Genomic DNA, 15,396 nt, shown 5'->3' with positions numbered 1-15,396 from the left:
TATGACTGACACCTCTAAGATTGTTCTTTCTAAGGTGGTTTTCCACAAACTCTACGTCTTTCTCAGCTCCCATTATACTTTCAAAATGGAAGTTGCTTTATTTTACATAGAAATTGAAAGACAGATTATACCATGGGTTACTATGTGTTTCTATAAGTACAATTATCAAATTTTGTTTGCTTCCAGAACTCGCTGAGCTCTTCTTAATATCATTAATGTTTTAGATAAAATAGTCTATGTTTTTAAACCCTACTTATAGACATAAAACTAAGAATGTTATTAAAATATGACAATGTTAAAATCTCTCCATGCGTGCTCGCATGTGTTTCCTCCCCAAAGGATCTGCAAAATGTATTTGCAGCTGAAGCATTACCAGAAGCAGAAGATAAAAGCAGACTTAGTAAGTAAGATATCAAAACAAATCATCCATCATTTTCATGAGAGAGACAGATAGACAAACAGTAAGAGCACACGGATGTGAGCACAAACCAGCTTTCAGGGAAAGAAAGGGGAGACGGGGAGGGATGCATGGTTGTCTACATGGTCATGCTACAGAGACAGCAAGATAAACCCAGACGTCCCTAACCACTGTCTACAACTGGGGATAAGAGATGACAATTTCAAAGGAATCTTCTCACACCCCTTCAAGTAGCTGCTCAGTTTTGCTGTGGTTTTGAAAACAGTCAGGCTAAATCATCGTCAGTCTTCCTGGCTTTGCAGGGAGACAGTAGTTTATGGTTTCTTCTCACCCATGCAGCTGGGGGGAGTACTGCTGTGCTCTCTGCAAGCTGCTGCTTTGTTCACTGTGATGAGGAAGGCTGCGGCTCTGTCTCTTCCATCCACCTGAGCAGTGGTTCCTTAGATAAAGCTAAGTTTATTCCCAGCCTTCAGCAAAGCAAACAGAACCAAGCTTCCCAAACCCAATGAAAAGTTACCTCCCTTGGGATCTGGGCTTTAATCCTTCAGATCCTTGGTAGAACCATTGAAGGAAAACAATTTTAAATCTTAAATATCTTTTCTATTTGTGCTAGTAAGGCTTTGCCATATTCAATCGTTGCCTCATATTCTAGCATAAAATCGGTTCCTTCTGTGTCATCACCATTCTTGCTATCACCCTTGAACAATGTGCACATTTATTATGAGCAGGCAACTCTGTCAGAGCAGTCAAGTTTCCCATCCTTTAAAAGAACATAACCTGTCCCTTGTTTCAGTTATTTGTTTCTTACAAGATAATCTTAATTGATGTTTTAAACTATCATAAGTATATTTTGTGACATATTCTATTACAGAAGTCCAGTAAATTATAAACAGACTCTGAAAACTTATTTTTTCCACTGAATTTAACTAAAAAACCCTCTGACTTCTAGAGTTTTCCACTTTCAGAAGTGTTTGTTACCTATAACTTGATAATCCAGGAAAGTAAAAACATAACAAATTAACATCTTAATGACTTCTCTTGAGATCTTGGCTTGTTTTCCACAAAAAGAACCCAAACTATGTTCAAGTATTTCTAATGATATTGTTCTGAGTGAGCCATACTGGAAGGAAATAGCAAACACCAAACCACACAGTGGCCGGGACTTAATGTTGTGGAATGAAGGTAAACGCCATGCTGTGCTGATGCTTTTACTTCTTTCCTCTGAGTGTCTCAGGCATAGCTGAATCCAATAACCCACATGTCCAAAGCCATAGACGGTCAAATGTTGACATGGTTGTTAGCTGTAAATACCGGAGTATGTTCTTACCACTTTTTCTATTGCTAGGTACCAATACTAGAAAAACACCAAAAGCTAAAGAAGTCATAGCAAGTGATAGTTTCTCTGAAGTAAGTACTATAACCTAACTTTGGCTACTAGTGTATTGAAATGTGTTTTGACTCATAGCCTTTTCACAGCATTTTCATCTTCAAATGAAATGAAATAGCAATGTGCTCCTCTTTGGTTTGAAATAAATCTGATGGTGAAATTAGCTAAACCTGAATCTACTTGATATTTTTTATATTCTTTGAATCTAAAGCAGTGGAAATTGCTTTCAGTTTTGCCAGGTAAGAAAGTAAACACATGCTTTTAAAAATTTTAGACTTATGCCAAATTTATATTTATGTATTTTTCTTTACCTCTTAATTTATGACTTTTATTTCCTTTCACAATTTCTTTACCTTTAAAGATTTTTTTTCCAGAATTTATCCTTAGACTTACTGTTGACTCTGCAGAATTTTTTATTAATCCCTGAAAAAAGGTTTACAACAATCTACAGGCTATTGCTTCTAATGCAAACTAATATTTCTATATATAGTATTGCTTTACTGTATATTGGAAACATTTTTGATCATCAAATAGAATGGTCAGATTAATCAAGTGGGATTTTATTAAATAAAATGAAAGTAAATAAATAAAAGTATATTTGATTACTTTTATTGTTTGTTTCATCAAGGAAACCAGTTTCATAATATTTTAGATTTCAAAACTGCTTAAAGATAGAAAAAGTTTTGGAAGAATATACAGCAACTTGTAAATGTGATAACCTATGGGGAGAGAAATGGGTTTAGAGAAAGTGATAAAGGGGGACTTATAATTTTTACTCTGTATATTTTAAATGTAAATTAGCAGAAAGACTAAGTATATTTTTATATTTACATTTATTGAGTTACAAATCCCCCAAATTCCATATTCAATTCAGTTCAAAGGGCATACTTCGTTCCATGCGTTGTTGTAAAGGGGGAGTGGGTATGTCAGTGAACCAAAAAGTCAGGGTTCTTGGACTTTATGGAGTTTACATTCTAAAAGATGGAAAGAGATAATAAACCATAAACACACCAATAAATGAATTATATGAGCCATTAGATGGTGATGATGCCATCAAAAAAGAAAAAGGAGGGTAAGGAGATCACCTTGAGAGAGTGATATTTAAGCAGATTGAAAGAATCACCCACTGGATCTGGGGAACCATTTCAGGCTGCCAGAACAGCTGGATGACAGCCTTGAAGCAGAAAGGTGGTTGGCCAGCAAGGTGGGGGAAGAGAAAGGATGAGGTTAGAGAGATGAGTGGAAAGGGAGAAGAATCAGGCCAGCCAGAGCCTTATAGGCAGTGATGAGGACATTGGCAGTAAAGGAGGAGCCTTTGCAGGGTTTTCAGTAGAGACAGAGTATCATTTGACTCATAAAATGTTCACTCTGGTGGCTGACTCTACTTCAGAATAGGCGCTAGGGATGTTCCTGTGGATATGAAGTAGCTTAATTAGACTAGCCTTCCTACAGATAACAATATAAAGGCTGGACAAAATACAAAAGCTAATTATCTGAGGGCCTGAAGCAGGCAGCAAAAAAGCAAACAGCAAAAACCAGGCAGAAAATATATGGGATTTGACCATTGACAGAAGAAAACTTCAGTGGGCAAAAGCCAGGCGTATGCAAGTTACCCCAGAGGACATCCCGCATCTGCGTGCCGTGAGTGGTTAGAACGTGAGAAGAAAGCCTTCATCTCTTTGATTTAAGATATTAGAGAGTGAAGTTTGGGGATGCCAGAGCAGCTGGTAATTAGGGAGGAAGATCTTGGAAAGGAGGAAGTCAGAGGAGGAGCCCCGAAATCTGCATATACATTTTCCTTAAACGCTTGGCTGGTTCCAAAATTGTGCTAAACGATCACAAGTGTCTTCACCAGAGAACACGACCATTTAATTTTTTTCCCTCCAAATATTTGGAATCTGACTTTTAAATTAGCTGTCCCCTACCATTGTTTATTTTCACAGCTCACTGTGCGTGCTCAACTTGGTGCAAAATCAGAAAAGTTGCTGAAGAAAGGAAAGAGCATATCTGATCCATTGCTAGTCAGCATCATGGTAAATGCTATTAAGTATGTATCACACGTTTCTCTTTTATATCTATTTAATATGTTCTTTATCAAATAGAGTTGTATAAAGCATAATACAGAAATATTTTTATGTTCAGCATCTAATGAATTTACCTAAGAAAACACAGCAAGATAAATTTTGTGATTTACCTGTCTATATTTCACTCCCCCCCCCACCCTTTACCAACCTTGACTTCATTCACCCAGATGTGAATTCAGGTTAAGTTCTATCCTGTGTGGGGAATTCAAGGAGAAATTAGATACTTGGGAAAGCCAAGGGATTTGGAGAAGAGAGACCCTAACTATGTGGTCACGGGCCAGTGTGTTTCCTCATTTTGTGTTTCCGGAGGAGGGAGTGACCCCTGCAACACAAAGGCTGGGTAGTGCAGGGTAGGAAGGCCATGAGAAAGTAGAGGTTGCACAGGCAAGGACTCACATATATGCATGGCACAGAGATGATGTGCAATAAGGGTAAAGAAAAAATTTAAGTAGGCTATAATATTGTAATTTCTCCTTTCTAAGGATAGAGGATTCTCCTCAGCCCTCCTTTACAATACAGAAAAGAGAGAAATTAAAAGAATCGATAGGTGCTCGGTTGATCTGTGCAATAAAGAAATGAGGCTGAACAGGCTGGAAAAAGGAATCAACAAGGCTCCTGTTGCAGGGTGTTGCAGAGCTTCGAGTGAGTGAGGGGTTTGGGGTAGCTCTGCTGCCTGAGAAACGTTAAGACCGAGAGATGTGAGAACAGGAGGTTTTGGAGAAGTTTTGCCAGGCATCTGGAATGGACTCCCCCTTTAGAGTTTTCTTAAGAGACCTCATTAAAGATTTAAGTTGCGTCTCGGTTGTGATGTATCTTGGACTGATTACTCTTTGAATGCAACAGTGAAGAAACTGGGTTACAGTGATGCTATTCTCAAAGCTGCAAGGGATCTCATTCTAATAGTTGCAACATTTTTCAGTACTGGAATAAGCCATGGGAGTCCTTGTTCAAAGAAAATTGTATATGAAAAGCATCAGCTGTAAAGCAGATCTTAGCTGTGGTTTCACTGAAGTTGGAGTGTCTACACCCCATCCCCAGAACTCCACTACCCTCCCACCACCACCAGCACTACCGTCATCCCCCCTGCCCCTGAGGCACCGTTAGAGAACTGTCATCAGTTTGACATCCTTTCATTTAGTCCAAATGCGTCCTTTTTCAGGGAGGAAAGGAAGGCACGTGGCAGCTCAGTTAGGCAATCCAGTCACGTATCTGGTTAGTGGCGTAGCGAGAACCAAAGCCCAGGCCTCCTCACTCCCTGTTGTCTGGTGTCCTCACACTACAGCATGACAAGTGTGGCCCTGACCTTCTCCTCCCTCTGAAGTAGCTCCTGAGACTGGAGGTGGGAGAAGAGGTCCCTCAGACCTGGTAAAGTGCTCAAGAAATTTCTCTCCTCTAGCTGAGGCCAATGAATCAACAAACTCATTCTGTGCAGAATGCTTACCACACTCTGGACAAATTATCAAAGCAAAATGCAGGCTTTCCTTTGTCTTCGTAGCCTAATAGGGGTAATAGGAGCAGTGACTTGAAGGCAGCTTGATACTGTGGAAAGATCACTGGATTTGGGGTCACGTGCAATTTTATGACTTTGAACAAGTAATAAAACCTCTCCGAACTTTGGTTTTCCCCCCTTCTTCCTTGCCACACTGATAGAAGGATCATGTACAGGCACCAAAGCAGACTTCCAAGCCTTTAGAAAGGGATTCTAATTGTTTAAATGAGTTTTAGCAGAGAAAGAAATGAAATCATAACTTTTTATCCAAAAATCTTAATCTTACATCATTGAAGGGTTTTGGAAGAGCAAAGTTGAAGTTTTTTTCCCATTTAAAGAACTAAAATAATTCCTGGAGCACCTATTCTCTATAGAGGATGCTGCACTGAGTACAAAAACCAAAGAAATGACCCGCACCCTTCAGCAACTTATAATCTAACTGAGATAAAGAAGACTCACTTGAATTTTTCTGTCAAGAAATATAAGAGTTAAAAATTGTGTGGTGAAGTGAATGAGGGTCCAGAGGAGTTCAGATAAGGCTGTTATGACTCCATGCTGGATTGGGTGGGGTGGGAAGAAATTTCTAGGTTGGCGATGTGAGTATCCACCATATGCTACACTCTGTGCTGGGTTCTCAAAATGTGTCCTTTCAGTTCATCCTCACCAGCATCTTGTGAGGTGTGTTATATTATCCCACTGTATAGATGAGGAAATTGAGATTTTCAAGAGGAACAGCCTATGAACCCAGCTAGGAAGTACAATTTATACTCACATAACAGGGAGGAGATCGGTGTGTTCAAAGTGAATGGTTCAAAATTGTGAGAGAAGAAGTTATAGGGAAGTAAGTTGTGGCCAGTTCATTTTAAATACCATGTTATGGCTTCTAGAATAGATTTGGAGGGCAGCAAGGACCCACAGAAGGATTTTGAGCAAGGGAGCGATTGTGGTACATTAGGAAACCTAATTCTGGCTGTAAAGAAATAAAATTCATGCAGAAGGAGGTTACTGTGAAATTGAAAGAAAGATAAAGGCAAGATTCACTGTGTTATTATTCCTAAAGGACTTGTGTCTATCAAAATGTTAATGATTTGTCCTTTCCTGATTTAGTCAGATACCCATATATAAAGGCTGGATCCTGGATGGCTTTCCAATGACATTAAACCAAGCGAAGCTTCTGGAGGAAGCACTCACAGGCTGCAACAGAAACCTCATAGAACTGGAGGGAAATAAATCACAAATGTCCACATTGGCTGTTGACCCTACAGCTTCCAGAGAAGTGCGTCTTCCCCCTTCTGCACTGGATTTTGTCATGTTATTAGATATTTCAGATAATTCCTCACTGAATCGCATGAATGACATCATGGGTAAGCTGGACACCTTTTTTAAAATATTCTTTTCTATAATTCAGAGCTCTTTCTTTTTCTTTGCCTGAAATGGTGAATATTCCCATTTACAACTATAAGTGGATAATAAAGAATCCATTTAGGCTTCCAAAGAATTACCTAGTCCAGCACAGTTGCCTCCTGGGGCTCCGTCCGTGTTCAGCACTGTAGCCCAAGCCTGGAGCTCGTGGAGAATTCCATGCCAACTACAAGCATCTCATTCAACCCTTCCATCAACTTGGCAGCTCCCCTGGCAGAGAGGCGCCCTCCTTTCCGAGGCTTGCCTACGTGGAGGAGCTTCTTGTAGCTACCTAGTACATCCTGGTGTGCCACCCAAATGAAACTCATGAACCACACTGGTGCTGCCAGCAAGCGTCTGGTAACATCCTTCCCTTGGATTGCGTGTTAACTGAGGAGCAAGTATCCGTTGGCTGCAGTCCTTCCACACTGGGGTCAAATAGTCTTGCCAAGATTCATGGTTTATTTAACTACTTCTCATTGTTGAAATGAAAATATTACTTTATTCCACAAATTCAGTGGTTATGGGTAAAAGCACATATTCTTGAACCCTGGCTTTCCAGGTTATTAGGCATTTGACCTTGGGAAAGGTACTTCATCCTTCTAAACCTCCATTTCGCATCCTATATAATAGAATGCTTCATTGTATTGTTTTGGATATTAAGGGAAAACTGCTTCTTTACTCACAACACTTCTGACACCAAAGGTGTGTGGGTTTTCCATACCACCCTGTTCTCCAGTTCTTGAAAAACACCCACTGGGGGTCCTATAATTTAGGCTAATTCTGGCACTAACTCCCCAGGGTTATCACAGGTTTTCACACGTTAGGGCTCAGTCCCACAAGACTTCTCCCCACTTCAGATGCCAGTCTCAAGTAGTGGATCCCCAGGTTACTCACACTCCTGTCTGACTTGACTACAAATTGGGGGTTTCCATGACCCCTCCTCAGGTCTGATAATTTTCTATAATGACTCACAGAACTCAAGGAAACACTTTACTTACTATTACTGTTTTATTATAAAGAATGCCATAAAGGATACAAATGAGCAGCCAGATGAAGAGGTACATAGTGCAAGGTCTGGAAGAGTCCCAGGCTCAGGAGCTTCTATCCTCACGGAGTTTCGGGGGGTGCCACACTCCTGGCACGTGGATGCATTCACCAACCCACAAGCTCTCTGAATCCCTTCTTTAGAGTTTTTATGGGGGTTCCATTATGTAGGCATGACTGACTAAACCATTGAGCATTGGTGATCAGTCTCTAGTCCCTTCCCCTCCTTAGAGATCAGGGGGTAGGACTGAAAGTTCTAGCCCTCGAGTCACTTGGTTTCTCAGGCAACAGGTCCTACCATCCAAGAGTCACCTCTTTGACATAAACTCAGGTAAAGTTGAAAGGGGTATATTATGAATAAAAATAAATGCTCCTTTTACCTCTATCTCTCAGGAAATTACAAGGGTTTTCAGAGCTCTGTGTCAGGAGCCAAAGTCCAAATATATATTTCTTATTATATCACAATATCACAGGCATTAAATGAGATAAATGTTAAACATTTAGGATAGAATCTGGTACATGATACTAGGCACACAGTATCCACTAGGAAAAATAGTGGAAGACTTTGAAATGAACAAAAGATTATTGGATACCCTTTCATTAGAAGGTTGAGTACTGTCTTTTGGACCCTGAGGAGGGTCTGGTTTCAGAGGGGTCTATGTCTTTCATTGGCTTTGACTCAGCTCTTCTGTAACTGTAAGTTGTAGGAGACTTAATAGTAATTCAAATGATTGTGGTTCGTGAACATGCAGATGAATTTGATTTAATTAAGATAAAATTAATTTCTATACTTTGCAAAGATGATTCCAAATATTACATTGCTGTATACATAGTAACCAGTCTTTCATCTGTTACCATCTATTTCAGCATTCCTGACTACCTGTAAATAGGTCTGTTATTCAGATTGTCATTTGTACTAGTTGTACCATCACATCTTACTGGTTCCCTCATTACTTGAAAATTTCGATGATGTCGTTTTACATTTGTTTGAGTGTCTTGATTTTACCTTTTTAAAAAACTGCCCTTTAACAAGTGGTAACATCATTCTTTCATTATTGCTGTTACTACTAACACAATGACATTCGGAGCTAGGAGAGACTTAGGGGATCATCTATTCCAGTGCCTTTATTTATAGGTGGAAATTTAAAGCGTGAGCACTTGACTTATCCAAGGCCACACTCTTCCTTATTTTGAGTTTGTAACATCTTGAGATCTTCCTTTCATTGTTTACTTAAATAAAATGACAAAGCCATTAGATATGACTTCAGCTGTTGAGCCCAGTAGTTTAAACTGGATGCTGTCCATCAGATCTCAAAAGGGAGAATTTACTTCTCTCCATACAAGGGAGCTATGCTGACAGTAGTGATCATTCCGCTTGTTCAGCCAAGTTCTCATCCCTGTTCAGGATCATCTGACGGTTGGCAAAGAATACTGCCAATCCATGGCCATCTACTGACGGAATAAGGCCCTGAACTCAAATCAGTCTGACTTGCTTTCAAGATATGACGAGTTATTAAGTACACCCAAAGACCTGTGGGTGAGATGGTCCCTGAGAGCTGATTATAATCCTACAAGGGCCTTAGAAGTTTTGCCTACCCTCTTGAGGATCCCTAGGAAGCATTTGTTGTGTGTTTCAAAAAATAGAAGGAAACCAATTGGCTCAAATTTTTCAAGAAATCTACTCAATCCAGTGTGAGTTCTTTCAATTCCCTATCAAAATCACATGACAAATGGTTCTGGAAAATTTATCAAAGCTGATGTTAGCATCTAACTAGTTTAATTTCTTAATTCTAGACCACTTACTTATAACTAGGCTCAGAATTGCCCTTTATTCACTACGACAGGGAGAATTTTTTTTGTCAAGTTTTTTGTACATATACACATAAATAATCTTATTTATCTACCCTCAGAACTTAGTGTTAAAGCACTATTAATTTTTTTATTTTTATATGTATTTCTAATCATATATATTCTAGGTCTGAAGTGAACTGAGCCAACTACTAGATTAGGTTCTTCTAAATCACAAAAACTAGTATGAAATCATTGAGTTTATAGTTCTTACATGTTTTGGTCAGAAATGAGTAGGCTAAATATGTCCACAACTTTGAAAATATATCTGCAGCTTTTATGTTCAAGTATTTTAAGTTAAGATAAAGTGTGACTCTTACATAGCTTAAGGTTTTTCTTTTTTAGAATATAAGATTGGAATGGCCATTGAAAGATCACTTTGCCAATTTGCTCTCCTCATCTTAAGCAAGACCCCACCTGAACTCTTTTGGACAGATGAAATTCTATCCTTCAAAAATATCTTGTTCATTCACATATTCACTTATTATTTATTGCGTGCTTGCTAAATACCAGACACTGTGATTGGCACTGGTGATTCTGTAATAAAGAAGAAATGGATCCTGACTTCAAAGAATTTAGTGGAAATTGTAGCTAAGGAACCAAGGAGTTACAGTATTGAGTTGTACTTCTAACACGGCAGCCAATAGCCACAGGTGGTTATTTAAATGATTTAAAATTAATAAATTAAAAATTCAGTTCCTCAGTCACACTGACCACATTTCATATACATATGTGACTAGTGGCTATCATACTGGACAGCACTGATGCAGAACATTTTCATCATCTCAGAAAGATCTGTCTTATCAGATAACACTGTTATAGAGTGATGGGAGCTAAAAGGGTGCCACTAGTAAATATTTATCTAACATTTATAACATGCCAGGAACTGACAGTACAGAAATGAAGGGCAAGTGCCTGTCCTCGAGTCGTTGACAATGTAGTGGGAGAAGAAACAAAAGTAAGCTGATTATTATAATATAGTCACTTATATGCTACACTAGGTGAGCCCAGCATGGGAAGAGATTTACCAGACCAAGACAGGGAGGAAGGGCGAGGGAATTGGCAAGCAGGGTCCGTCTAGAGAACAGCAAGTTTATCGTTAGGACTGAGAGGCAGCAGGGTGTGGAAGAGTGACAGAAATGAGCCTGGAGGGTAGGCAGGGGCCAGCTGAAAAGTCTTGCCCCAAGTTAAAGTGTTTGAACTTTATCCTGAAGCCATGTGAGGTCACCGAATTCTATTAAAGCTGATTTAATGCAATTCAATATGCTTTTCGTAATGGCCATTCTAGCTGCAGTGTGGAGGATGCATTGGAAGGGGAGTGAGACTGGAAACAATGAAATGAGTTATAAAACTATCACCATCTGAAAAGCAACAAAGGCATTAAGACAGCTAGGGAGGCAAGGTAAAAAGAGTCAGCTTCAGGTGCTATTTAGGGGGAAACTGTAGAACTTACTGACCAGTGGGGATGGGGGCATTCATTTTGTTGTGAATTTAGTGCAGGGAGAACAGGGTGACTTCAAGTTGTTGACTGGAACAACTTTTTGAATGATAATACCATTCACTTAGACAATATGGAAAGAAACACAAGAGTCTCTTTAGGGACATGTTGAACTTGAAGTACCTGGTGCCTATGGGACTTTTAAGCTAAGATGTTCAGAGGGCAGTTCTATAAATGGGTCTCAATGTCAGGACGGAAGTGTGTACTAAAGTTAAGGGCTTGAAGGTAAGACAAATCATCTAGGAAGAAAAGTGTATTTTAAAAAATACCCAGGATGACAGCCAAGACAGCTAGTGGGGAGAGCAAAGGGAGAAGTGTTGAGAAGCAGCAGCTAGAGAGAAAGGAAGAAATCCAGGGAGAGTAATGTCGTATAAGCCAAAGGAGGACAGATTTTCAAAATAAAGGTGTTATTCTCTCCTCCTCCCAGACCAGTGGGCTGGGGTCCTGAGGCCTGGGCTAGGGTGTGGGAGCCTAGTCACCAGCATTGCCTGCAGTATGGCCCTGCAAAGCTTGGGGTCCATGGGGAAGCCTGAAGGATGTCATCACAGGGAAGCAGCCTTCATGAGGCCAAAGCCAAGCGGCCTCAAAGACTGAACATCAGTCTTGCTAGGGCTGGGCAGAGAGGAGTGGCCCAGACTCAAAGCCAACTGGTAGGAGACCAGGAGACCTAAGGAGAAGGTTCAGCCAGTGTGGGAGCATAAGCTTTTGTCAGAAGGGAAGAGTACGTGGCTGCCTGGGTTTTTAGCCAGCGCCTTGGGCCATTGGTCAGCCTGAGAGGGAACAGTGGTGTTCATAATATGGGGAGAGGTACTGAGAGGCTTTGAGTGCAGGCTCTGGATGGATAACTTTAGTCACTTATAGTGACTGAAAAGAAATATGACGGGGCTTCTAGGGCTGATAATGTTTGTTTCTTGATCTGGGTGCTGTTTTCAGTTTGGGAAGTCATTGAGCTGTATAATCATGTATGCATTCTTTTTGGCAGGTATAGTTCAAGAAATCATTTAAAAATTAAAAAGAAGTTCAGGGCTTGGAATTAGATTGACTGGAATCAAATCCTTTCTCTGTCATTTATGAACTATGACATTTGGGACAATTTTAGAATCACAATCCTACTTCACAAGTTTTGTTGTGAATATAAAATAATGTAATACAGTCTTCCCTCAGCATTCATAGGGGATTAATTCCAGAGCCCCCTCAGATACCAAAATCCAAGGATGCTTAAGTCCCTTTTATAAAACGGTGTGATATTTGCATTGAATCTATGCATATCCTCCCATATACCTTAAGTCATCTCTAGATTACTTATAATACTTAATTTCCTCTTTTTCTATCATGAATGTAAAGGGAGAACAATCGATTGCTATATCCTGTGAAGGTCCTTCATTTTCTTGAACACTATTAATTCGCTCTTCAATGTTCTCTTGCATTGACTGAGTAATCTAATTCCTTTTACTCTAGTTCAAGGCTTTTTTTCCTCTTTATGATTTTCCATTTATTCTGAATTCATGAGTATTCTGGACTTTGTACCTTAATCCTGAATAGGACTCAATCAGAGAAGTTGAGATCGTTTTTGGTTTTGGTCTCTTGTCATATATTCCTTTATGTCTCTTCTAGAAAAATCATAAAGTTTAGAAAGAAAGATAAATCGCTTTATTGTACTGTAATATAATGTCCACAAATAAGTTGCATATTTGACTTTATGGCCACCCTGCTATTTCATTCTTAGCTTTTACAGCATGGTGTTGATTTTCCAATTGTTTCCTAATTTGTTATTCATGACAAACCATCATTTTTTATTCTCATCTCTTCAAGGTCAGTCCCAAGACGCTCTACCTTAAAACTACAGCTCCTCTTTAATGTTGTATTTTACCTCCTTTTCCCCAATTTCCAAGGGAAATTTGAATGCTGATCCCAAAACTATACTTTTTCAACATTTTGTTAAACATTTTAATTAATATTGGACCAAAGGCAGGACCATGTCTATTTGACTTTCTTGTATCAGTACCTTTTAGCAGTGCTACTGCAACTTTGACTGCTTTAGCAAATTGTCTAATTAAGTAATTTCCATAACATAGCTGAAGCATTTTCAAGTGAAACTCCTCATGAAGACATCAATCAACGTGTAGCTGCTAAAAACCAAGATGTGGATGAAGACCAGAATTTAAGAGATCAAATACAGCATAGGTTAGTTTAAAACTCAATGTCTTGCTTCTTGTTTCTTACCCTTTGAACAGACTGACAACTAGTCACTGGAATCATCAGATCTAGAAAATAAATGTATTTCTTAGCATTCAGTCTTTTACAGGTAAAACAAAACTAAGTAGCTTTGATGTTGAGTGAAATATTTGTGTTAGCTTTTATATTCAGAGCACAAGTCATCATAGTCTGGGAAGAAAAGAATTAAATCAGGCAACATTTCCCTTTATGGCTACATGAACTTACAAGTTCATTATATGGAATCCTAATTCAGCCCTCATTCAGCAAATGCCAATGAAGATCGTGGAATGTCAAAGAGCTAGGCATCAGACTATAGAGTGTAATTCTAAAACCACTTTTGTGTTACTAAAATGAAGTTATGCTTCAAAAACCTTCTTTCAATCGTATGCAATTTGCTCATTGGAAAAAAAATTATACAATTTTTTGAAACCTTGAGAACTCTAAAAATATGAAGTGAACCAGGGAAGAGGAATTTGAGCTACATTAAGCCTGTCTACTCTTGGAAGACAAGGCTGTTTCAAAAATCATTCCAAGAGTATATTTGAGTAAAGCAAATAAGTCAGAACCATCTATACTTACTCAAAGGTCTCTTTAACTTCTTTAAGAAAAAGCAGATGACCTATGTGGCCCAGGCTGTAGCTACCATCAGATGGGTGTTCAGAGTTTAGTCTGCTATGAGTATAGGTGATGTTTCCTTAGATCTTCACTTAGAGACGTGAACCCACACTAAAGGTTTCCTGAAATGATAGAATTGCCAAATCTTCTTCTCCTCATTCATATACCTCAAAATATATGGCTAGACAGCATTAAATGATTTCTTCTTTAAAGTGGATAGTATTTCATTGCCTGTAGATTTCTTAAAGTTGCTTTTTAAGATTTTTTTGGGCAGCTTATTTTTTCATTACATTCATCAGATAAATCATGCTTAATGTTACTCTAATCTTTCAGTCAATATGCTATATTCATAGAACATTTGGGTTTTGCAGAATTGTAGGCTTCTTGGACAACTGGCCTTTATTGGAGCAATGGTTTACAGAGCCAGAAAACATTTTGATAAAAATGAATGCTGACATAGATAAGCAGTCTTTGTGCCAAAAAGTAAAGGAAACGTTTATGACTGAAATAATGAAAAAAGAGAATAAAGGTAATTACAGTTCTTTATAATTTTGAGCTTACATAACAAAAATGTGTGGTTTTAATGAATTTAGGAGGAAGTGAAAATGCAATTGCAAATTTCTCTCTTCTCTTTGGATCATACCATCTATAAGTATCTTCTACCTCTGATTTTAGCTTTCCACTGCAAATGTTTCTAAATAAATGATTTTTCTTTCTTCATTTTAATTTAATGTAATCAAAAGAGGTCATCTTGCTGAAAGGTTGTTTTCAGGTGAAAAAAATAGCAGAGTGAAAATTAAGGATGTTATAGAGAAGGGTAAAGATTTCAATCTGTTGACCTCAGCATTATAAGGAAACAATGAGTGAATTATCCTTTTAGGATGAAAACACTAGGCAGATTATTCCCCCCAGATCTTCTCGTGTTGGTATGAATTTACTGACTATTAACTACTTATTTATAAGCCTGCTCCTGGGTGCATCTCACCTACATTAAACCATCCCGACCTCCCTCCTCCTTCATTCAACTAATAGTAATTGCCCATTAACTTTTCACAGTATTATTGGAATTTGTTATTGAAAGGAATTTTAGTCTCATACACTGCCAATGCCAGACTTCAATGGAGATCTTACCTTTGAGAAATGAATTCAGAAATAAATCTTTCCCTTCTGTTTATCAATCACCCCTGACTCTATTGACAACTGCAATTTCTTGGTATAATAAAAAATGGTCAAAATTAATAATATCACAAGGATTCTAAAACTGCCTTGGTAGCATGCTGCCTCCCATCCCTAGATTTATGACCTAACTACTATAATGTATCGGTGAACTGATACCAAAATAGTGCATAGATATAAGCCACAGTCACCTTGGGGACCCAGGAGCTCACACTT

The 15,396-nt window shown here is 38.7% G+C and overlaps 1 protein-coding gene across 1 annotated transcript in view; it reads left to right on the top strand.

The window, feature by feature from the left end:
- SPEF2 (sperm flagellar 2) overlaps positions 1–15,396 on the top strand; it is a gene marked incomplete at both ends in the record, with an annotated part of 171,105 nt that overhangs the window by 66,097 nt on the left and 89,612 nt on the right. The window contains 6 exons of the mRNA XM_082835419.1: positions 340–400; positions 1,764–1,825; positions 3,749–3,852; positions 6,486–6,742; positions 13,248–13,356; positions 14,376–14,533. Coding sequence (XP_082691545.1) covers positions 340–400; positions 1,764–1,825; positions 3,749–3,852; positions 6,486–6,742; positions 13,248–13,356; positions 14,376–14,533 — 751 coding nt within the window. The remainder of the gene's footprint in view (positions 1–339; positions 401–1,763; positions 1,826–3,748; positions 3,853–6,485; positions 6,743–13,247; positions 13,357–14,375; positions 14,534–15,396) is intronic.

This window comes from Leucopleurus acutus, assembly GCF_964270905.1.
Source record: "Leucopleurus acutus genome assembly, chromosome: 3".
NCBI classification, from domain to species: Eukaryota; Metazoa; Chordata; class Mammalia; order Artiodactyla; family Delphinidae; genus Leucopleurus; species Leucopleurus acutus.
The sequence above is the reverse complement of the archived record's forward strand: the minus strand, read 5'-3'. Positions and strand labels throughout refer to the sequence as shown.